The following is a 22,600-nucleotide window of genomic DNA, read 5'->3' as shown; positions in this document are numbered from 1 at the left end:
ACAACCTTGGACAATAAATCAGCAGGAATTTCATTACCTGGCATGTAGGACACCGTTACGATTCCTTTCTGAACACATTCCCTAAGACTGTACAGTGGCAACACACAGAAACCAACAGGGATAGCCCTGTTCTTGAGTTTGTTTAAAATCTAAAACAGCTTATCTTGTATTCCTTTCTTCGAATTTGTGCATTTAGGTTTTTTAAAAAACCTTTTTGTAAAGGCAATACAAAAATTTTCACAGCTAAGTCCTCAACTCTTTATTACTGTGCTTGGCTTTCTCTAAGTTGGGCTTTGTCTAAAACGTTTAGGTTTTCAAACCTCTTTTGTAAACTCAGTTTTAGAAGCTGTACCTCTGAGTCCTCAATCCTTTATTACTGCGCTTTGCTTCACCTAGGTCGAGCTAGGATTATAGTACTTCAGAATTTTTGGGAGATTTACCCCCTTTCTTTGAATTTGGTCATTTAAGGTTTATGATTTCTCTATTTCCTTCTGAGGAAACTGAATGAAACGAGGTTTTTAGCCGGCAACCTGTTAAGGCTTTGTTCAATTCTAGGTTTTCTAATTTTTTCCCTTAAACTTTTTGATTTTTGTTATTTAGTTTAATTCTATAAGATAATATTTCTAGTTGATTACTTCTCGTTTCAGGGATTTTCACGGTATTGCATTTGTTTTGTGTAAATCCTAGGGATTGTGGCTCCGCAAGGAGAATCGGGGTCCCCTAGCCAATCTCGGCGCCCTTCACAAACCACTGCACTGTTTCAGTTGAGGGGAGGGAAATAAACGCAGATAACGGAGAGATCTGGAAAAGCTAGAGGATGGAACGGGGGTTGCAGGGGAGGAAGAGGAGAGTTGGTGCTTCAGGAAAAGTTCTGCCCCAGGGCTGTGGGTCTTGGCAGAAAGGTTTTTGCTAACCCCCGCTTGCTTTGTCCCTTGCCCAGAACCGAGGAAAAGGAGGCGCCGTCAGCAAACTGATGGAGAGCATGGCTGCCGAAGAGGATTTTGAGCCCAACCAGGACAGCAGCTTCTCGGAAGATGAGAATGTGCCGCTCAGTTTGCTCCTAGAGAGGCCGCTGACTCCGGGTGAGAGACGGTTCCTGGTTCCTTAGATTTCTTCCTGCCCCGTCCAAAAGGCTGCAAACAGTTCCAAGAACTTTCAGTCCGCGTGGAGTGTTTGTATTCTCCCTCACCTCCATCATTATTATTATTATTATTATTATTATTATTATTTTGCAGGGCTGGGGGTAGCCATCTTTGTGATCCTTTTAAAAAAATTATTTGGTTTTTCAGATTAAAATCTTGCAGTCATATATCGAACACAGATCACAAAAACCAGATTGCGAGGAATCTCTTAGACTTCCCTTGTCCCCTTTGTGGGTCCTATTATTAATCATTTTCTCCTGCATCTTTTATGATGGTCCAAATATTTTACCTCTCCACTGTGTCCAAAATTCACCATTAAACTACAAGTCATCATTCCAATCCTACTAACGATTTTCACTGTTTACAATGGTCTTTAAGATAAGTTATCAGTCCCACCCCCCACCCCCCCGTTCCTTATTAAAATTTTGGTCTTCCCGATTTCTTATTCTTCCGATTACTTTAACCATTTTGGCATAATCGTTGTGATCCTTTAGTTTCGCCCGGCCGTTTCAGGGACTGCTTTCAGACATAGTTCAGGAACGTCATTCCAAAGACGGCAGAACTCCCTGCCACAGGAGGCGGTGGGGCCACCAACTTGGATGGCTTTAAGAGAGAATTAGACAGATTCAGAGAAGAGGAGAAGGCTATGGGTAGCTCTGCTCCTCTGGCAGGATGGCTCTGCTCCTCTGCCTCCACAATTGAGGGCATCAATGCTTCTGAATGCCAGGTGCCGGAGACCCCAGGAAGGAAGAGTTGCTCTTGTGCTCGGATCCTGCTTGTGGGTTTCCCAAAGGCATCTGGTTGGCTCCTCTCAGAACAGGATGCTGGAAGAGTTTGGCCCCCTTTGAAGTGAGCCCCAAATCCCCCTCCTGTTCCATCAGTCTCATTCATGCCTTGAGACTGCACCTGGCTGGCCAGCTTAGTGCATGGCACTTCTTTGTACGTATGTAAAAAAATAAATAAAAAAGGAGAAGGCTGCATATGCCATAAGTCACATGGGGGCAGATTTCTGCTGCCTTTGAAAGTGCTGCTAATTCTCCCCCTCCCTCCCTCTTTCTGTCGCCCTCCAGCCCCCCGTTCTTGCATCATCGACAAAGACGAGCTGAAGGATGGTTTGAGAGTCCTCATCCCCATGGATGACAAGCTCCTCTACGCAGGCCACGTGAAGACCGTCCACTCTCCTGACATGTAAGAAAAAGGACGGGCGTTACGTGCTTGGAAAGTTAGGGCGTCTTGGGAGTTGCTGTCCAGCAACATCTTAAGCCCAAAGCTCTCTGATCCCTGAGGGTGCTGGGCATGGAAATGCCCCACCGAGATTCCTGCCTGTGACTTACCGTCTTTTTCGCTCCATAAGGCGAACGTTTTTCCTCCTAAAATGTAAGGGGAAATGTCTTTGTGTCTTATGGAGCGAATGCGTGGTCCCTGGAGCCAAATTTTCCAGGTGCGAAAAGCAGATTGTGCTTTTTTTTTTTTTTTAAAGAAAGAGGGAAGTGGGTGTTGAAACGAAGCTGCTGAGCAGCTGATCAGCAAGTGATCAGGAAGGAGATAAAGGATGCTAGCGATAAAGAAGGCTGCCTGGTGGGGGGAGGTAAAAGCACATGGATCCTCAGGATTTTTGCATTGGGTCTCCCCAAATTCACCATCAGATCACATAGCATGTCCATGGCTACAGCCTGCACACAAAAAAAACACGCACCCGCTGTTTCATGGGGCCGCAATGGCGCAAAAACGTTGCTACAAAGCACAGATCCACATGAATTCTCAGGATTTTTGAATTGGGCTACCCCAAACTCACCGTGAAATCACATATCATGTCTGTGGCCACAGCATGAACCACAAAAATCATACATCCACTGCTTTGTTGAGAATATTTTTTTTTCTTGTTTTCCTCCTCTAAAAACTAGGTGCATCTTAGGGTCAGGTGCATCTTATGGAGTGAAAAATACGGTAATCGGAAGCAGAGCAAAATGATGACAAACAACTGTCCAGGAATTCTACTCAATATTGATCCAGAACAGAACTCCAGTGTATAGTTAGCAAAGTAAAAACTTGAAACACGTTGCAGGATTCCCCCAAAATAGACCAGAGGCAATTGTATTTCATCCAGCAGAGCTTTACTGCTACCACAGCCAGATTTAGGTTTGATGAGACCCTAAGCCAGTGTTTCCCAACCTTTTTTGGGCAAAGGCACACTTGTTTCATGAAAAAAATCTCGAGGCACACCACCATTAGAAAATGTTTAAAAAATTAACTCTGTGCCTATATTGACTATATATACAGTGGTGCCCCGCAAGACGAATGCCTCGCAAGACTGAAAACCCACAAGACGAAAGGGTTTTCCGTTTTTTGAGGCACTTCGCAAAATGAATTTCCCTATGGGCTTGCTTCGCAAGAAGAAAGCCTATAGGGAAATCTCCAGGGACCTCTTTTAAATGCTGGCAGTGGGGAGCAAAGCCTTCCCCCCCCTCCGGCCTTCAGAAGAGGTCCAGGAAGGCCGGCGGGGGCCGAAAGGCTTTGCTCCCCACCGCCAGCATTTTAAAAGCAGTCCGGGATAGCAGGGAAGCGCTTCCCGCTATCCTGGACGGCTTTTGAAGGCAGGCGGGGGGAGCAAAGACTTTTGTTCCCCCGCCCACCTTCAGAAGAGGTCCAGGACCTCTTCTGAAGGCTGGCGGGGGGTGAAAGTCTTTGCTCCCCCCTGCCTGCCTTCCCGGGAGAGCGGAGAAAAGCAGCGTGTTTCTCCGCTGTCCTGGACGGCTTTTGAAGGCAGGCGGGGGGAGCAAAGACTTTCGCCCCCCGCCCGCCTTCAGAAGAGGTCCAGGACCTCTTCTGAAGGCTGGCGGGGGGCAAAAGTCTTTGCTCCCCCTGCCTGCCTTCCCGGGAGAGCGGAGAAACGCAGCATGTTTCTCCGCTGTCCCGGACAGCTTTTGAAGGCAGGCAGAGGGGAGCAAAGACTTTCGCCCCCCGCCCGCATTCAGAAGAGGTCCAGGACCTCTTCTGAAGGCTGGCGGGGGGCAAAAGTCTTTGCTCCCCCTGCCTGCCTTCCCGGGAGAGCGGAGAAACGCAGCACGTTTCTCCTCTGTCCCGGACGGCTTTTGAAGGGGGGGAGCAAAGACTTTCCGCTCTCCCGGGAAGGCAGGCACGGGGGAGCAAAGACCTTTGCCCCCCGCCCGCCTTCAGAAGAGGCCCTGGACCTCTTCTGAAGGCGGGCGGGGGGCGAAAGTCTTTGCTCCCCTCTGCCTGCCTTCAAAAGCTGTCCGGGACAGCGGAGAAACACGCTGCGTTTCTCCGCTCTCCCGGGAAGGCAGGCAGGGGGGAGCAAAGAGGTCCTGGACCTCTTCTGAAGGCAGGCGGGGGGCAAAAGTCTAATTCTAATTTCAATGAGTGTGCCCTCCCACGGCACACCAGGCAATGTCCCGCAGCACACTAGTGTGCCGCGGAACACCGGTTGGGAAACACTGCCCTAAGCTCCTGAAGGTAATGGGGCCCTTTCTATGTCCAGCTGTCCTTTGTCAACAACAAATTGCCACTGTTTTTCGTGTTGAATATATGCTATATGGTAACTGATGGATCTAATAGGTATCGAAAGCTATTTGCACATAACAAAATATGTATTTTATAAAGTAATTGTTGAACTTATTCTATATTTTGGAAATGTACATCCAGGTTTTTCCCCCCTTTAATTATTTTGGGGGCCCCCAAGAGAGTGGGGCCCTAAGCTATAGCTTGTTTGGCTTATACGGAAATCTGTCACTGACTGCTACTGAAAGCAAATGAGCATAATGATTACAAATCCAATAAATTCAGGATTGGCACCGTCCATAAGAAATCCAGTTGCAGCAGACTTCACTTAAACTTGCAATAATTTATAATAAGACTAAACCTTAACACTATATATAGAACACCACACCAGAAGGAAAAGAGACAGAAAGAGAAAGAGAGACCCAGGCTCCTTCTGGCCCGACTATTATAGTCAGCATGACCTTGACAGAAGAGATAACAGAACCAGCTTAAGCCAACTGTACTCAGCTTCTCGGAAGGAATAACCCAAACATCAGGAACCTTCTGCTGGTCTCTTTCACACCGAGAAGCTTCCAGAACCCTCTTGAATTAATTAGAATAGGAAAGATCTATCCACATCAGATCAATACTTTCTGTACTAAGAAATGCAAATTGACAGCAACCTATTGAAGGCAAATGCCATTAAGCAGTACAAACCTGGCTCACTTTATTTACTGATTAAACTCCCAGGCATAGCTGTCAAATTACAGATTTGAAAATAAGGGACCAGCAGCCTTGAAAATAGGGGATCAGCAGCCAAAATAAGGGATCAACAATTACCGTATTTTTTGCTCTATAAGACTCACTTTTTCCCTCCTAAAAAGTAAGGGGAAATGTGTGTGCGTCTTATGGAGTGAATGCAGGCTTCCCAGCTATCCCAGAAGCCAGAACAGCAAGAGGGATTGCTGCTTTCACTGCACAGCGATCCCTCTTGCTGTTCTGGCTTCTGAGATTCAGAATTTTTTTTTTCTTGTTTTCCTCCTCCAAAAACTAGATGCGTCTTGTGGTATGGTGCGTCTTATAGAGCGAAAAATACAGTACTTTGATAAAATACATATTTTGTCGCGTGCAAATGGCTTTAGATACCTATTAGGTCCATAAATTACCATATAGGACATATTCAACACCAAAAAAGCAACAATTTGTTATTGACAAAGGACAGCTGGACATAGAAAGGGCCCCATTACCTTCAGTAGCTTATTTAAGGGACATCATCAATAAGGGACAGCAGCGGGACATGGCGCTGGGATAAGGGACTGCCCCGCCAAATAAGTGACGCTTGACAGCTCTGCTCCCAGGCCACTTTTTGACACAGTGGTCCCTGCAGCTGTCGAGAAACCATAAAGACCCACGTAGCAGATGAACCAGCTGCCTTTAACCCTATTGCAGAAACCAGCTGTTAGGATATAGCAGTGTATTTTGCATCCAACATCACATTGAATAGACATCTCTCCCACCCCACAACTCCTGCTATGTTTTCATCTGCTGCCATTTTCAGATAGATGCAAAACAAATTTTTTTGCCACTTGCACAACTATGAACGTGCTTTATCTGTGCAAGGCCATTGAGTCCAGCTTTGATTAATGCAGTTTGGTGTTCTTAAGCGCACAATAACACGCCCTGGCGCCTGCATATATTAAAAAGATCTAGCTTTGTAGTTTTGGGTCTATTTCTATCTGTTTCTAATTATCAACCAGGGGAGTGCCGCTAAATATCCACTGCTTCTGACTTTGGGGCCAAAAGACAGCTTTTTTTTTTGTTTATCTCCGCCCATAATCTCTGGCTTAAAAACAACAAACCATGCTGCAAATATTTCCAGCTTGATAAATATCTCCTCCTGCAACTGGAAATTGGGTGGCTTGAATTGCCATTCTGCACAGATCGGCCCGAAGCAATTGTTTCCGGCTTGCAAAGCGTTCTTGGGCATCAAAAATCTCTCTCTGATGGTTTTGTTTTGACTTCTCGATATTTCTTTGCCTCCTCCTCTTCCTCCTCCTTCACTGTTGCTTTTTGGGTTTGTGCGTTTCAGATACCGAGTCGTGGTGGAAGGAGAGCGAGGAAACAGACCCCACATTTATTGTCTGGAGCAGCTACTGCAGGAAGCAGTAAGTGGGACCCCTTAGTTTTCTAGGAAGACGGACGCTCCATGTTGCCTTTAGGAAAAGGAGGTGGGAAGAGGAGAGAGGGGAATAATAATAATAATAATATATTTATTTATTTATACCCCGCCCTTCCCGGTTCAGAAAACCGGGCTCAGGGCAGCTAACAACAAATTTAAAACACTTAATTGATGCAACAAAAAACCATATAAAATGTGAATAACAATAAATTCAGAATTCAAAAATCTATTTGGGGGAAAATCCATCCAATAAACATCAGATGATCACCAGGGCTAGCTGGCTAAATTAGTCCTATTTGGGCCAGTGAGGAGACCAAGGGAGAATTAGCTGTGGGATCCCAGAGTCGGTAATCTTCATAAAAAGGGAAGGAAGAGGAATAAAAGATCAGGCTAAGTTCAGATTGAAAGCCAGGTGGAATAGCTCTGTCTTACAGGCCCTGCAGAAGAAGGTTAAATCCTGTAGAGCCATGGTCTCATGAGACAGAGCATTCCACCAGGTTGGAGCCATCACTGAAAAGGCCCTGGCCCTGGTGGAGGATAATCTGACTTCCTTAGTCAGTAATTTGACTTCTTCCTTCACAAGACACGGGCTGGTGTTGGTGGAGCTCCAGCTTTTATTCTTATTTATTAGATTTCTTAGTTGCTTTCTACAAAAACAAAAAGTCCCCAAGTGACTTAACAGTACAAAATACAACCAGATAAATTCAGTTAAAAATGAGAAACTCCCCCCGCCCCAGAAACATTGAAAGGATAAAAGGTAGTTAAGAGCCATAGGCTTTATTGTAGAGGAATGTATCTGCCTGGCGTCTAAAGACATGTAATGATGGTGCCAAGTGAGCATTGCACAAACAGGGAGCCACCACTGAAAAGGCCCTGTTCTCGTGTTGCCACCCTGATCTACCTTTTGCACACCCCTGACCTACCACACAGGGCAAAAAGCAAGAGTTAACGGATGCTTTCTTCTGCACAGATCATTGATGTGAAACCTCCTTCGGTGCGATTCCTTCCGGAAGGCACACGAATCGCCGCCTACTGGAGCCAGCAATATCGTTGCCTCTACCCAGGGACAGTTGTACGAGGTGAGACCGTAATTCAGTCAGATGACGAGGGAGTCAAAGGTGCTCTAAAGCAGGGTGGATTTGATTGAAATCACTAGTCAGTAAGACTTGATTTAATTTTTTTCCCTTTTTTTTAGCAGAAAGACTCATCCTTGCTGGTATAATCTTAATATTTACAACCAGATGAAGGTTTCATTTTTGGAATAATAAATTTTGAGAGTAGTTTTTACAGTTATATCAAAAACTACTGATTTGGTTATACTATTAGAAATACATAGGCCGATAATTATGAAATTATTACAGATAGGTAGCCGTGTTGGTCTGCCATATTCAAAACAAAAAATTCCTTCCAGTAGCACCTTAAAGACCAACTAAGTTAGTTCTAGGTATGAGCTTTCGTGTGCATGCACACTTCTTCAGATACACTGAAACAGAAGTCACCAGACCCTTCTATATAGTGAGAAGGTGGGGAGGGGTATTACTCAGAAGGGTGGTGGGAATGGGTGATTGGCAGATAGCTCTGATGAGCCTGTTGACGACTCTTAACGACTGCAATAGGTCTTACAGGAAAAAGCAAGGGGTGAGAAGGTGAAAAATGGCTTTGTCATGTATAATGAGATAAGAATCCAAGGTCTTTGTTCAGACCAGGTCTCTCCATGGTTTTAAGTTTGGTAATAAGTTGCAATTCAGCAGCTTCTCTTTCCAGTCTATTTCTGAAATTCCTTTGTAATAGAACAGCTACTTTGAGATCTTGTATAGAATGCCCTGGGAGATTGAAGTGTTCTCCTACTGGTTTCTCTGTCTTGTGATTCCTGATGTCAGATTTATATTATATTATCTTATCTCATTATATATTATCTTATCTCATTATATTATCTTATCTCATTATACATGACAAAGCCATTTTTCACCTTCTGTTTTGACTATGAAATTATTGTGAGGTTTAATAAGTTAACTGTTTATATTTGAACAACTTTTCTGCCGTTCTTTATCGGAAGGAGAAAAATAATCATTAGTAACAATTTAAACAATTTATTTAGCTAAAACAATAACATTATAGCATATGTATCCATGTTTGTTAAGTGATGTGGTTAAGCTTTTAAAAAAAAAAAAATCACAACTTGGATCTCAGCCTCCATAACAGAACTGGAAAGTAGCCAATGTAACACCAATTGCTTTTAGAAAAGGGATGTGGGAAGTGGGGGCATGGACTGGAAATTATAGGCTGGCTAGGTTAACGCCAGTTCCAGGAAAATGGGGAGGATTGTTAAGGGTAAATCATCGTAGAAAAACAAGCCTTGTTGAAGCAGAACCAGCATGGCTTCTGCAAGGGAATGTCCATTGGATGTGTCAGAAAGCATGTAGATATTTGTGATCCACTTAATGCAATGGACTTTCAAGAAGGTTTCCGCGAAGTACCTCACCCAAGACTGCAGAGTGAACTTAGCAGTCAGAAGGTGTGTGTGTTCTGACGACAATCATTTCCTTTTCTATCCAAAGGGGCTCATGATCAGGAGGAAGACGGAGATCTGATAACAGTGGAGTTCGATGATGGCGACACCGGCCGGATTCCCTTGTCCCACATCCGGCTCCTTCCGCCAGATTACAAGATCCAGTGTGAGTTTGGCCCTTCTGTTGCAGAATAGGACTCCCTGGTCCTGAATGGGGCAACTGTGCCCCCAACTGTGCCCCTGAAGGACCAGGTGTGCAGCCTGGGAGTCATTTTGGACTCACAGCTGTCCATGGAGGTGCAGGTCAAATCTGTGTCCAGGGCATCTGATTACCAGCTCCATCTGGTACGCAGGACTTTCTCGCCAGGGTAGTGCATGCTCTAGTTATCTCCCGCTTGGACTACTGCCATGCGCTCTATGTGGGGCTACCTTTGAAGGTGACCTGGAAACTACAACTAATCCAGAATGCGGCAGCTAGACTGGTGACTGGGAGCAGCCGCCGAGACCATACAACACTGGTCTTGAGAGACCTGCATTGGCTCCCAGTACGTTTCCAAGCACAATTCAAAATGTTGGTGCTGACCTTGAAAGCCCTAAACAGCCTCGCTCCAGTATACCTGAAGGAGCGTCTCCACCCCCATCGTTCAACCCAGACACTGAGGTCCAGCTCCAAGGGCCTTCTGGCAGTTCCCTCCCTGCAAGAAGCCTACAGGGAACCAGGCAGAGGGCCTTCTCGGTGGTGGCGCCTGCCTTGTGGAACGCCCTCTCTCCAGATGTCAAAGAGAGGAACAACTACCAGACTTATAGAAGACATCCGAGGGCAGCCCTGTTTAGGAAAGCTTTTAATGTTTAACAGACCACTGTATTTTAATACTTGGTTGGAAGCTACCCAGGGTGGCTGGGGAGACCCAGCCAGATGAGCTTGGTATAAATAATAGATTATTATTATTACTTAGAAGAGAAGTTTGAGAGCCCATCTCTCTCAGCCCTCCTCACTGCCCCACAACAGGACAGAAGCCCAGTTCCCCTTTCCCTCCAGTAGGCTGGTAATGGGAACCCAGAAACATACGATCCCCTTGTGTCCCCCCCAAAAAAGCATTCACTTTGCCTCCCCAAGAAAGCTTTATGTCATCAGCACATTCAAAGCATATTCATAGTACGTGATTGCAGCAGGAACAGAGTGAAGAAAAAGGGATTCAATATGTGTTATTCCTACATTGCAGGGTTAGACTAGATAACATTTGGGGTTCCCTCCCAGCTCAATGATTCAAATTCATACACCCATCATGCCTAAAAGAACCAGATTTGAATTGGGTTGGAGCTCGTCTATTAGTGGTTTGCACATTCACATATTCAATATAGGATCTCCACAAATGGATTTTCTTACTCTTTTTCTTATTGAATTTATATTCCGCCCTTTACCCGGGGATCCCAGGGCGGTTCACGGAAAGAAATCAAGATATAAAACCACAAAATACGTAATAAAAATAAAACAACTCAATATCTCCCCCCCCCCATACCAAAAAACACATTTTATAAGGGCATAGGGTGTAAATCAACCAAAGGCCTGCGCTTTCTTTGACCTCGTTGCATTCTCATCTTACAGGTTCACTTCTCAAAGAAAGCCACTCTCCAAACTCTTTGCTTACCAGCAACCCAAATTATAAAAATCTAAATTTCTTCCAGAATTTGGCTAACATGGGCTGGGCTGCTAATCAAAGCTGGGGAGTCAATTTCTGGTCTTTCGGGTCCTTAGCAGGCCTATCACATAAGCCTAATAAGGTCCACATTGGAGGTCCGGGGATGTTTTGCTCTGTAATCCCTTAATAAATGGAACCCCAGAACTTGTGGGTCTCCATTCAGGTTCTGAGCTGCTGGCTGCCCCACATTGAACACTTGCCTGCATTCCCTCCGCAGGTGGGAGTCTCAGTTTGAATAAACCCTTGTTGAGCTGGGGGGGGGGGGAGTGGAGTGTGTGTCTCTGTTTGTGTGTCTTTGCAGTGCATGGCAAGAATAGCTGTTGGTCTCTTTCAGGTGCTGAGCCTTCTCCCGCCCTCCTGGTGCCCAGCACAAAACGCCGCAGCCGCAAGTCCAGCAAGGATACCGGGGAAGGGAAGGAGGGCAGTGGCACGGGGTCCGAGGAGCCAGCAGCCTCCAAAGGCAAAGGGCGTGGGAGAAAACCAAGCACCAAACAGAAAGCTGGTACGAGGCAGCAGCTTCTTTAGCGGGTGGAAATACTGAGGGCGAAACACGGGAATGCAGGAAACGGCCTTAGGCCAGGTTAGTCTAGCCCAGGCCAATGGGATTTGGAGTCAGGAGCTGCCAGTGGTTCTCCAGGGTCAGAAACAGAGAGAGAAGGATTTCTTTCCCATCACCTGCTCCTTGAAGATGCCTTTGGGAACTGAACCTGGGACATTCTGCATACTGCCCTCTCCGTAGCTGGGAACTTTGGAACTCCCAGCCTAGGGAAGCCAGACTGGCTCCCTCTTTGTTGTCCTTCCGCCGGGAGGTGAAGACTGTTTTATTCCAACATGCCTTCAGGAGCTGTTTCTTAAGGAAAGGCCTTTGGAGCTGCTTTTACTGCCTCTATTTTAAGATATAAGCTTTTATAGTGTTTTAATTCTATTTAATTGCTTTGAAATGATTACATTGCATCTGTTTTTAGCTTTTTTATTTTATTTATGTTGTTTCAATGTGTCCTAAGCTGCCTTGAGTCCTAGACTGAACTGGGAAAAAGGCGGGACCGAAATGTAATAATAATAGCAAAAATTTCTGATCGTCTAGGTTGGCGTGTTAAAAAGCTTTCGATTGACTGAAAAGGCACCTCCAGTTAATCAGACAACACAGTTGATTGTTTTTAACAGAACTGTAAATGCCAGAGGCTACCTTGGAAGAGCATTGCCTTTTTTGTGGAAAGGAATACTCCTTCTCAGAAGAGTGTCTGCAGAAAGCATAAATAGTCATGCCCTCTAAAAGCATAGCGAGGGAGCATTTTTCTCCTTCAAAACTATTGTTGTATTCAAATGATTAAATCAACTAGGATTTTCTTCCATATGTACCTGGGCATCTCTACACCTCTCTGTGTGTATGACAGTCAACTGAACTGCACTTCAAAGATGAATCTTGGAAGGGCACTGCCAAACACCACATCATAATATATGCAGATAACAGAGTTAACGTGTTCGTTATACATGTCAGCTTCTGCATCCTTTGTAACACTATTTGGATTTTAGTACTTTGAAAGAGAGGTCTGTTCACTCACCTCTTTCTGTGCCTGGGTCTTCAGCTCTGCCTTCTCCAATCCAGATGTTCTCCAGATCTTTTGCTGGGCTATGATGCCCATCAGCCGTAGCCATAGCACGGCCAGTGGCTGGAGCACTATGGGAGAGCTGGAGTCCCAACAATGATCGGAAGGGTACCAGGTTGGGGCCGGGGGCCAGGGGAGCTGGAGAAGCCTGCCTCATTGTTTGACAACATCCTTCCAGGATCCAGAGCAGAGGCACTCTGCCCTTGGGCCAAGGCCATTTCCCCCCCCCCAAATGTTTTAATTTTACCTTTTCTGCTTTCCAGAAGATGTTGTCCTCAAGGAAGAAGCAAGCCAGGGGGAAGCTTCAACAAGCCCATCCCTCGTGCTGGAGAAGCCCGTTTGCCTTAGCAAGCAAAGCGCAAAAGGCTCAAAGAAAGCGCAGCAGATCCCCGCCAGGACAGAAGAAAAACGTCACAGCAAAGGCGGCAAAGTGAAGCTCTCCCCCAAGATGCCCGGCCCGGCCCAGCCCGCCTTCCAGCCTCCGGCGTTCAGCAACACCCGGGGGGACGAGCCCTATACCGAGATCCCGGGTGTCCTGGGGGCCTTCAGCTCTTCGGACACCTCCTCTGGCAAAGCCCGGTCCAAGAAGGAGAAATCTGCAGAGGAGTCGCCCGAGTTTGGTTCGGCGGCCAAAGCCCAGAGGAAGATCCCCGACAGCGATATCCTCATCAAGCTGGACCACGAAGGAGTGATGTCTCCCAAAACCAAGAAGACGAAGGAGGCCATGCGGATGCTGGGCAGCTCCAGCCTGGCCGGCAGGAGGGAGACCAAAAGCATCCTGGGGCTGAGCTACACCCCCGTGGCCGACGCCAAGAGGCAGAAAGTGTCCAGGGCCAAGGGGGCCGGCGGCGAATCTCTGGCCCCGAACTTTGGAGGGAAGATTGCTGGCTCCGGAGAGAACTCTGCGAAGCAACAAGAGGACAAGGCGCAGGCCGGGCCGGCAGGAGACGAGTCAGAAAGCAACAGCAGCGGCAGCAGCTCCGATTCGGAAGGGGAGGAGGAGGCGGAGAAGAACGGAGGGGGAGCCCCCGACAGCAGCTCAACCAGCTCACGGGCCTCCACGCCTGTCTCCTCCTCCAACTCCTCGTCCTCCTCTTCTTCCAGCAGCTCCAGCTCTTCCTCTTCCTCGTCCTCGTCCTCCACTTCTTCCTCCTCATCCTCCAGCTCCAGCTCTTCCTCCTCTTCGTCGTCGTCTTCCTCCGCCACAGACGAAGACTCCTCCTGCAGCTCGGACGACGAGGTGGCTGACTCCCAGGCGGGGGCCTCGTCCGCCCAGCAGACCCTCCCCGCCAAGGCGGCCAAGCAAGCAGGGAAGTCTCGCTCGGCCACAAACCCCCAGAGCCCCAAGCAGGAGCAGCAAGCAGTGCAGAAACAGCAGCAGCAGCAGCAGCAACAACAGCAGGCGGGGGGCAAGACCCGCCCCAAGAAGCGCGAGGGGATCCACTTGCCCACTACCAAGGAGCTGGCCAAGCGGCAGAGGCTGCCCTCCGTGGAGAACCGGCCCAAGATTGCGGCCTTCCTGCCTGCGAGGCAGCTCTGGAAGTGGTTTGGGAAGCCCACTCAGGTCAGCTCCTTCTCCTGCCGGGAGGGTCTTTCCTTTTATCTCTGCGTCTTCGGCTGGGACCTTTTGCCCCCTCCCCCACTTTCTCAGGGGTGTTATCTTAGCGCACATTACAAAAGTTGCATGACACAGGATGTGACTGAATGTAAATACAGCCTTGGCGAACAACAACAACAACAACAACAACAATAATATATTATTTATATCCTGCCCATCTGGCTGGATTTCCCCAGCCACTCTGGCTGACTCCCAACAGAGTATTAAAAACAGAATAAAACATAAAACTTTAAAAACTTCCCTTCCGGTGTCTTCTAAAAGTCATCTGATGGGAGGGCGTTCCACAGGGCGTTCCAACTTGTCATTGATAATAATAATAATAATAATAATAATAATAATAATAATAATAATAATTTTATTATTTATACCCTGCCCACCTGCATGGGTTTCCCCAGCCACTCTGGACGGCTTCTGAAAAAGATTAAAAATACATTAAAACACCAGTCATTAAAAACTTCCCTAAACAGGGCTGCCTTTAGATGTCTTCTAAAAGTCACATAGTTGTTTATTTCCTTGACAACTGATGGGAGGGCGTTCCACAGGGCGGGAGCCACCACCGAGAAGGCCCTCTGCCTGGTTCCCTGTAACCACCTCGCAGGGAGGGAACTGCCAGAAGGCTCTCGGAGCTGGACCTCAGTGTAAATAAGTTATGATGGATGTAATAATGGAATACTGAATGGTATCGTTTCTGTAAAATATGCAGGAATTTATGATATGCAAAATGAACCATGGAAGGAGAAGAACGGAAGTCGTTGATAGCTTAAGGATATAAAAATGAGTACAGTCATACCTCGGGTTAAAGACACTTCAGGTTGTGTTTTTTCAGGTTATGGACGCACTGAAACCCGGAAGTACCGGAACAGGTGACTTCTGGGTTTCTGCGGTTGCGCATGCACAGAAGAGCTAAATCACACTTTGCGCATGCACCGAAGCGCCAAATCGCAACCTGCGCATGCTGAGACGCAGTGCTGCAGGTTGCGAATGCTGCAGGTTGTGAACGTGCCTCCCGCACAGATCATGTTTGCAACCCGAGCATCCACTGTACTTTAAATTGTAAAGCAGAAAATTTAATATATATTATTTAATTTAATATATATTAAATTAAATATTATTTAATTTAATATATATATTAAATTTTCTGTTTTACAATTTGAAGTACAGTCATACCTCAGGTTGAAGTAGCTTTGGGATGAATATTTTTGAGTTACACTCCGCGGCGACCCAGAAGTAATGGAGCACGTTACTTCTGGGTTTCGCCGCTCACGCATGCGCAGAAGCGGTAAAATGCGACCCGTGCACATGCAGACATGCAGATGCGTGTTACGTTCACTTCAGGGTGCGAATGGGGCTCCAGAACGGATCCTGTTCACATCCAGAGGTAGCACTGTACTCATTTTTACATCCTTAAGCTAACAATGAACCCGAACACATACACTAAAAAAACCATGTATAGAGACTCTGAGCTCACGCCACTCTGCTCTCTCTCGATTCCACAGAGGCGTGGGATGAAGGGGAAAGCCCGGAAGCTCTTCTACAAGGCCATTGTCCGCGGAAAGGAGATCATCCGCATCGGAGACTGCGCCGTCTTCCTGTCGGCCGGCCGCCCCAACCTGCCCTACATCGGCCGCATCCAGAGCATGTGGGAATCCTGGGGGAACAACATGGTTGTCCGAGTGAAATGGTTTTACCACCCGGAAGAAACCAACCCTGGCAAGAAGCTCAACGAAGGCAAGGTAGGAGATCCAGGCATGTTCTCACAGCACCATCAACCAAGGATTCCTTGATAAATGAGCGAAGAATCGCCAGGGCGTTTGCTCGATGGGTGGAGGTCTCTATATATTAGCCTGGAGCGAAACTTACTGGAAGAATAAGAAATCAAGATAACAGACTTTTTTTATAAACGAATGGTGTATTGAATATTCACACATCAATTGCAAACAGATAAAAACAACATTGGTAGGATTATTGTAATAACCTGCAGTTTTCTAAGAGTATATATTTAAAGCAGATAAATGAGCAAGAAAATTAAATGGATTTGGATATGCAAAAGATATTTTAAAAATAACTTTTAAGGAACCGCAGAAAGGGGGAGGGAAGTCAAGTTTTGAAATGTTAAAATGATTTGAACAGTTCTGGGCTTCGCCACCTAATCTCGCTTTCCCTTTCTTGTTCCTCTCCTCTCCTCACCAACCCCAACCACCCCATCACTCTGCTTGGTGCCAGCGCTGGGATCAGAAATCCAGCAGGAGCCTTTCGACTGCTCTCCAGGCCTCCAGCCAGAGGAAAGACTTCATGGAGGTGTGTAATAATAATAATGATGATGAAGAAGAGTTTGGATTTGATATCCCGCTTTATCACTACCCTAAGGAGTCTCAAAGCGGCTAACATTCTCCTTTCCCTTCCTCCCCCACAACAAACACTCTGTGAGGTGAGTGGGGCTGAGAGACTTCAAAGAAGTGTGACTGGCCCAAGGTCACCCAGCAGCTGCATGTGGAGGAGCGGGGAATCGAACCTGGTTCACCAGATTATGAGTCCACCGCTCTTAACTACTACACCACACTGGCTGATAAAGAATTTATACCCCGCCCATCTGGCTGTAAGAGAAGGCAGCTGGTGTGGGTGGTTGAAACTGGTCTTTGGGACGTGTTCCAGGGTCTCTCGACTCCTCACAGAGCTGTGCTCCTTCCTGAAGATTGCTGGGGGGGGGCGGCTCTTCATTTGCAGAATGCTTTCCCTGGGGAGGCTCACCTGGTGCCTTTATTACATTACCCAACTGATGCAGGCTAGAGTTTCAAACTGCATTACCACCAAAACGAAAAGGGTCTCCCACATGAATCCTTCTTATTCTGTGAACCGCCCCGAGACCTCCAGGTATAGGGCAGTATATCAGTTTAATAATAATAATAATAATAATAAATTATTAATTATTTCTACCCCACCAATCTGGCTAGGTTTCCCTAGCCACTCTGGGCGACTCCCAACAAAATATTCAAACACGATAAAACATCAAACATTAAGAACTTCCCTAAACAGGGCTGCCTTCAGATGTCTTCTAAAAGTCAGATAGTTGTTCCTTGACATCTGGTGGGAGGGCGTTCCACAGGGCAGGAGCCACTACCGAGAAGGCCCTCTGCCTGGTTCCCTGTAACTTGGCTTCTCCCAGGGAGGGAACCGCCAGAAGGACCTCAGTGTCCGGGCTGACCGATGGGGGTGGAGACGCTCCTTCAATATAACAAGAACAACAACAACAATATCTTTAGGCACCAGATGAAAACTGTTAAACTATCTATGGCCACTGTGAGAAGGGCCTTTCCTGCCCACCATTTCTCTTAGTGAGGCTGCCTGGCATCTCCTGCCAGTCCTATGCAGGATAGGTACTTAAGAGATCTAAGGGACCAAAAGAAGCCAAGATTCCCTGCCACCACCAAGAGGGAGTGAGCCTCCCACTGCCTGAGGCCATTGGCTCATTTTGTCCAATAGGTGGACCGGTTCTGGTATTCCCCCCCCCCCTTCTCCAAAGCTTTGGCTTTGGGTACCCGCAGCCCAGAGGTGTGTTCCAAACTGCCTGCTAACTCCTCTCTCTTCTCTCTCTCCCCCTTTTCCATTCCTCCCCCAGCGAGCGCTGTACCAGTCCTCGCACGTGGACGAGAACGACGTCCAGACTATCTCGCACAAATGTCTGGTGGTCGACCTGGAGGAGTACGAGCAGATGTTGAAGACCAAGAAGTACCAGGACAGCGAGGACCTCTACTACCTAGCGGGGACGTACGAGCCCACCACGGGCATGATCTTCAACACGGACGGGGTGCCAGTCATCTGCTAACCGCTTCTGGGAAAGGGAATTCCGGGAGGCACCCCGACAGTCCCAAAACATTCGGATCAATACAGCCCACCCACCCCTCTCCGGGGGGGGGGGAGCAGAGTGGGGCAGAAGAGAAGTTAATGTGCCTGTTTCCGACGACAGCATGATTGTTTAAGCGCCCAGCTGCATTGCGACAAGACAGGTTCCGTAAAACGAAAGAGGTTCGCCTTGCCCAAAGGGATTTCCCAAAATCAGCTGAGATCCAACCGCTTGTCTCTCCTGTAGAAGAAGGGAACAGATTTGCAGGAGAAGAAACGGCAGATCGGATTCTGCCCCTTGGCTTTGTGGCCACAACCCCTGAACTTTTCCCTCGGGTTCAGACTTCCATAGGATATTTCAGGACACTGGTCATGTTTTTTTCTGGACTTTCCGATTCCAAGGTGACCCGTCCCACCTTCCCTCTCCAGCCGACTTTTGCCAGGGCAGGGAGGGGGCAAACTGTGCGTTGACTGCCAGTTAAGGAACACTTCGTTGTTGACTCTCTCTCCTCAAAGGAGCTCCTCTCCGCTCTCTAACAGGGAACTGATACAGGAGAGCAGCCCTGAAATCTCCGGTCGCAAGAGGGGCAGGGGGTCGCTTGGGCGCAAAGAACTGTGGGCCGACATCCCTCTTAGGTTACGAGGAGCCGAGCGGACGGGCGAGGAGATAAGGTGCTGAACCATTTTCACAGCATGGGGAGAAACCCCCCCCCTCTATTTTTGGGCCAGCCCCATTTCTCCAACCATTGGGGGGTTGTCTCCCAAACAACAGCATTTCCCTTCCTCGTGTAAGTTGAATGTAAGTCGCCCAGTCCTTCTTGGAAACATCAGATATTCTCTAAATAATATTACACAGTTTGGGAGGAGAAGAATCGTGTTTTGCTGCTGGTCAATTTGCTGCTCCCTCTTCAGGAACCCAGAAAAACACTTTTTCCTCCTCCTATTTTTCTTTTCTTTTTTACGTCTTCTGGACCCGGCGAGCTGCCTTCTGAAGATGTCCACACAGAACGAGATGCCTCAGCTCGCTTCCCACCCCACTTCTCCGTGCCCCCCCCCCCCCGGCACTATTTACGAAGGGCAAGGAGGAGACTGGCACTTGCAGAAACCTCACATTTCCTCCCTCCCGCCCCCTGCAGGATGGCGGGATCCTGCGCTGAGCTAAGTGCAGACCCAGCACACACCGAATCAGATTGTTTTCCTCCCTCAAAGTTTGTGAGTGTCCATTAATTCGCCCCTGAATCTCTGCCATTTTCCACCTCCCCTTTCTGGGTCAACAGCTCTGGACTTTGCAGGGTAAAAAGCCCACTTTAAGTAGGGACGACCAGAGAGTAGGTTGGTTTTGAGGGACGGAGGCAGAGGACTCGAATGACGACACAGTGTTTTTGCACTTAAGAAACCTCACACACTACAAGCCCAAGATGCCACGATTGTTTCTGCCCTGAACAGAGTGTACAATTCGAACACTACAGAGGGGAGTTACTTCACTTAACTCGGACAGATGTATTTTTTTTAAAACTACCTGGTACAAAGAGAAATACCACAGACCTGTAGCCGTGGAGAGAGGCGCCATACTATCTCCCCAAATTTTGCAATCCCCTCCTTTTAAAGAACCACAGTGGTGCTGTACTGCCTGCCTTCTCCCGGCTTTCCGAAGACTTTGGTGGATAATATTTCTAAAAGCAACATCAGTCACTTTGTACAGTTTTAATGTACCAAAAGACTCGTAATGTGCCCCTTACACACACACACACACACACACACACACACACACACACACCCCCCATCCCTGTATTATAAGCTCTTTAAAGAAAACAAAACAAAACTTTAAAAACAGAGAAAGGAAAGGAGGGGGGGGAGAGAAGAAGCAAAAATGGATTCAACTTTTTAATTATAAATATAAAGTATAAATATATAAATATATATAAATATATAAACTTTTTTAAAAAAAAACTGTGAAAAAAAATTATGAAATTATAAAAGCAAAACACAGTCTGACATTTAGAGTCTTATTTTTTATTTCCCGTTGGATTGTGACTGTAAAAAAAGAAAGAGAGAGAAGAGAACACAGGGGAAACAGGAGATCCAAAACGTTGCTTACACACGAACTGCGTACTGTATCTGTGGAAGCAAACCTTGCGTGAGCAGATGTTTGAAGAGAGATGCAGAGAGAGAGAGAGAGAGAGAGAGAAAGAAAGAGAGAGAAAGAGAGAATTTATGTGAATGTTAAATAGAAAGCACTTAACTGCCCATTGCCTTCTATGGAACACAAGGATATTTTGCAGACAATCGAGAGGAAAGGAGCCAGGTTTTTTGTCCCTTTCTCCCCCCCTGTTGTTTTATGTTTTCGATTCGCACCCCCCCCTTTTTTGCATTCTGTTTGTTGCCGAATTATGTGCGATCCTTTTTCATAAAAAAAGCAACTGAAAAACAAAACAAAAAAAACAACCCGAGCTCTGCCTTTCTTTTGTCGTCTTGGTTTCCCCCCTCCCTTTTAAAAAAAATAAATGATATGGGTGCGATCCTGTATTTGCTGAAGCCGAAGGAGCTGTTAAGATGGAGCAGAAGGCTCGTGGAGGTGGCTGCCCCACACTGAGAAAGAGGTCTGTTAAAAACCCCTGCGGAGAGGGTGGAAGGAGTTGGGTTTGGAGCAGGGGGGAACAGGATCCCAAACACCCACACGGTCCCAAGGACACGACAGAAACCTCTCAGTGGCGCCACGATGGGAATGCTCTCCCTCTATAGCTGGCAGCAGTAAACTCTTCTGAAGACCAGCTCCTGGAAAGTGCAGGAGGGGAGACGGCTCCTATGCCAGTATCCTGCCTGCTGGCATCCCTTTGGGGCAGCCGGTTGATCTCTGTGAAAACAGGATGCTGGGCAGTGGCTGCATCCACCAGTGCTGTTACGTTCTTATTGTGGGAATGTTCAGGGTAACAGAAGAGGATATATTGTTTATTCATATCCTTCCTAACTTGCGCTAGCAAGGTCCTTTAAGTAGCGGAGTTCACATTCCCCCTTTTTACATCCACAGCAGATAGCTGGTTGAAGGCTTGTGTGAGCCTCTCACTATTCTACAATTCAGTCTGTCTCAGAATTTACGTTCCTGGTAAATTCCCCTGACGTGGCAATCTTATTCAAAGTCAATAAAAGAAGTTTACTCACATCAGTTCACAGCTGGATTCCGGAAGGCAGACTTAGTTACAAAGATGTACATGGGGGTCTACCCCATATGGGGGAATAATCCCAGTGCTTCTGCTAGCTGAGAGCTGGCAGAGCAGCCCTAGCTAAAAGCTGGTCAAATGAAGAAGGAATTCAAAAAGAGAGAGAGGGAGGTTGCTGTGTAACTCGTCCTTTTGTTATGTTCCGTTGAGCGTCCAGAACTTGGGCAACTTGGGCCTCCATAACCTGTTCTGTTGAGCGTCCGTCTCGGCTGTGAGCGGCAGGACTGTTGTGGCGTCCAGTCCGCTTCCACTGTGCCAACCTACTTCTCCCGGCTACAGCAGAGTATCTTGTACAACGGTGCTTGTGTGGAAGGAATCTCAGCCATGCAGTAAAACTCTTGTACAACAGCTGCTTCTATTCTACGAAGCTTTATTGTACAGAAGCAAAACAACAACCAGGAGATAGCGAAGGCATGATGCTTCTCCTGTCACTTCCAAAACAGAAAGTAAAACCGTTCACATAACAAAGTACAACACCCGTATGCAAACACATCCCAGTGACAGGATATTATTTTCCTTGAGCTGTTAACCCTGTAAGCTCTGGGTATCCTCACGTGTTACCTGGACAGGTTAGGTCACGCCCACCTATCACATGCAAGAGGAAGGATGCTCCAGCCAGGAGGAACAGGAAGTTTTGACTGGCTGGACCAAACATTCCCTCACATGTCCACTCTAGGAAAACAAGGAATGTTGTACTTGACTGCCTTGGATCACATCCCACACTTACAAAGGGTGGTATCTCTCCTCTCCTGCTTTTCCTGCCTCCTTCCATTCTGAGCTGGTGATGGCTTGGCTGCTGCAGAGCTAACAGCATCCTGTTCTCTCTTTGCCTGCGGGATCTGAGTGCAAGAGCCCCCTCTCCCCTCTTGTGGAATTCAGAAGCATGTCTGGCTCTGGAGCCCTCATGGCTAGTAGTCCTCTTCTCCATGCCCAGCCCTCTTTTAAAGCCATCCAGGTTGGTGATCATCACTGCCTCCTGTGGCAAGGAGTTCCAGAGGTGCGCTGCTGCCACCATCAGTCTCATAAAGTTAAACGAAAAAAGCAGAAGACCCAGTGGATCAGAACAAAACAAATTCCTTCCAGTAGCACCTTAAAGACCAACTAAGTCAGTTCTTGGTATGAGCTTTCGTGTGCATGCACACTTCTTCAGATACACCGTGTATCTGTGTATCTGAAGAAGTGTGCATGCACACGAAAGCTCATACCAAGAACTGACTTAGTTGGTCTTTAAGGTGCTACTGGAAGGAATTTGTTTTGTTTTGACTATGGCAGACCAACACGGCTACCTA

The 22,600-nt window shown here is 47.1% G+C and overlaps 1 protein-coding gene across 3 annotated transcripts in view; it reads left to right on the top strand.

Annotated features, from left to right (window-relative positions):
* Window positions 1-20,304, top strand: part of TNRC18 (trinucleotide repeat containing 18) — a 136,957-nt gene extending 116,653 nt beyond the window's left edge. For 2 of the 3 annotated variants that reach the window (XM_081839450.1, XM_081839448.1), the window contains 10 exons: window positions 941-1,082; window positions 2,213-2,330; window positions 6,730-6,805; window positions 7,790-7,898; window positions 9,378-9,494; window positions 11,363-11,530; window positions 12,899-14,199; window positions 15,750-15,986; window positions 16,477-16,551; window positions 17,870-20,304. In XM_081839450.1, coding sequence (XP_081695576.1) covers window positions 941-1,082; window positions 2,213-2,330; window positions 6,730-6,805; window positions 7,790-7,898; window positions 9,378-9,494; window positions 11,363-11,530; window positions 12,899-14,199; window positions 15,750-15,986; window positions 16,477-16,551; window positions 17,870-18,076 — 2,550 coding nt within the window. In that variant the 3' untranslated portion in view covers window positions 18,077-20,304. The remainder of the gene's footprint in view (window positions 1-940; window positions 1,083-2,212; window positions 2,331-6,729; window positions 6,806-7,789; window positions 7,899-9,377; window positions 9,495-11,362; window positions 11,531-12,898; window positions 14,200-15,749; window positions 15,987-16,476; window positions 16,552-17,869) is intronic. The other variant, XM_081839449.1, reaches the window with a different exon arrangement.
* Window positions 20,305-22,600: the final 2,296 nt, after the last annotated feature.

This window comes from Podarcis erhardii (assembly GCF_964252035.2).
Source record: "Podarcis erhardii genome assembly, chromosome: 14".
Classification (NCBI taxonomy): Eukaryota; Metazoa; Chordata; class Lepidosauria; order Squamata; family Lacertidae; genus Podarcis; species Podarcis erhardii.
This window is presented reverse-complemented; position numbering and strand designations above follow the sequence as displayed.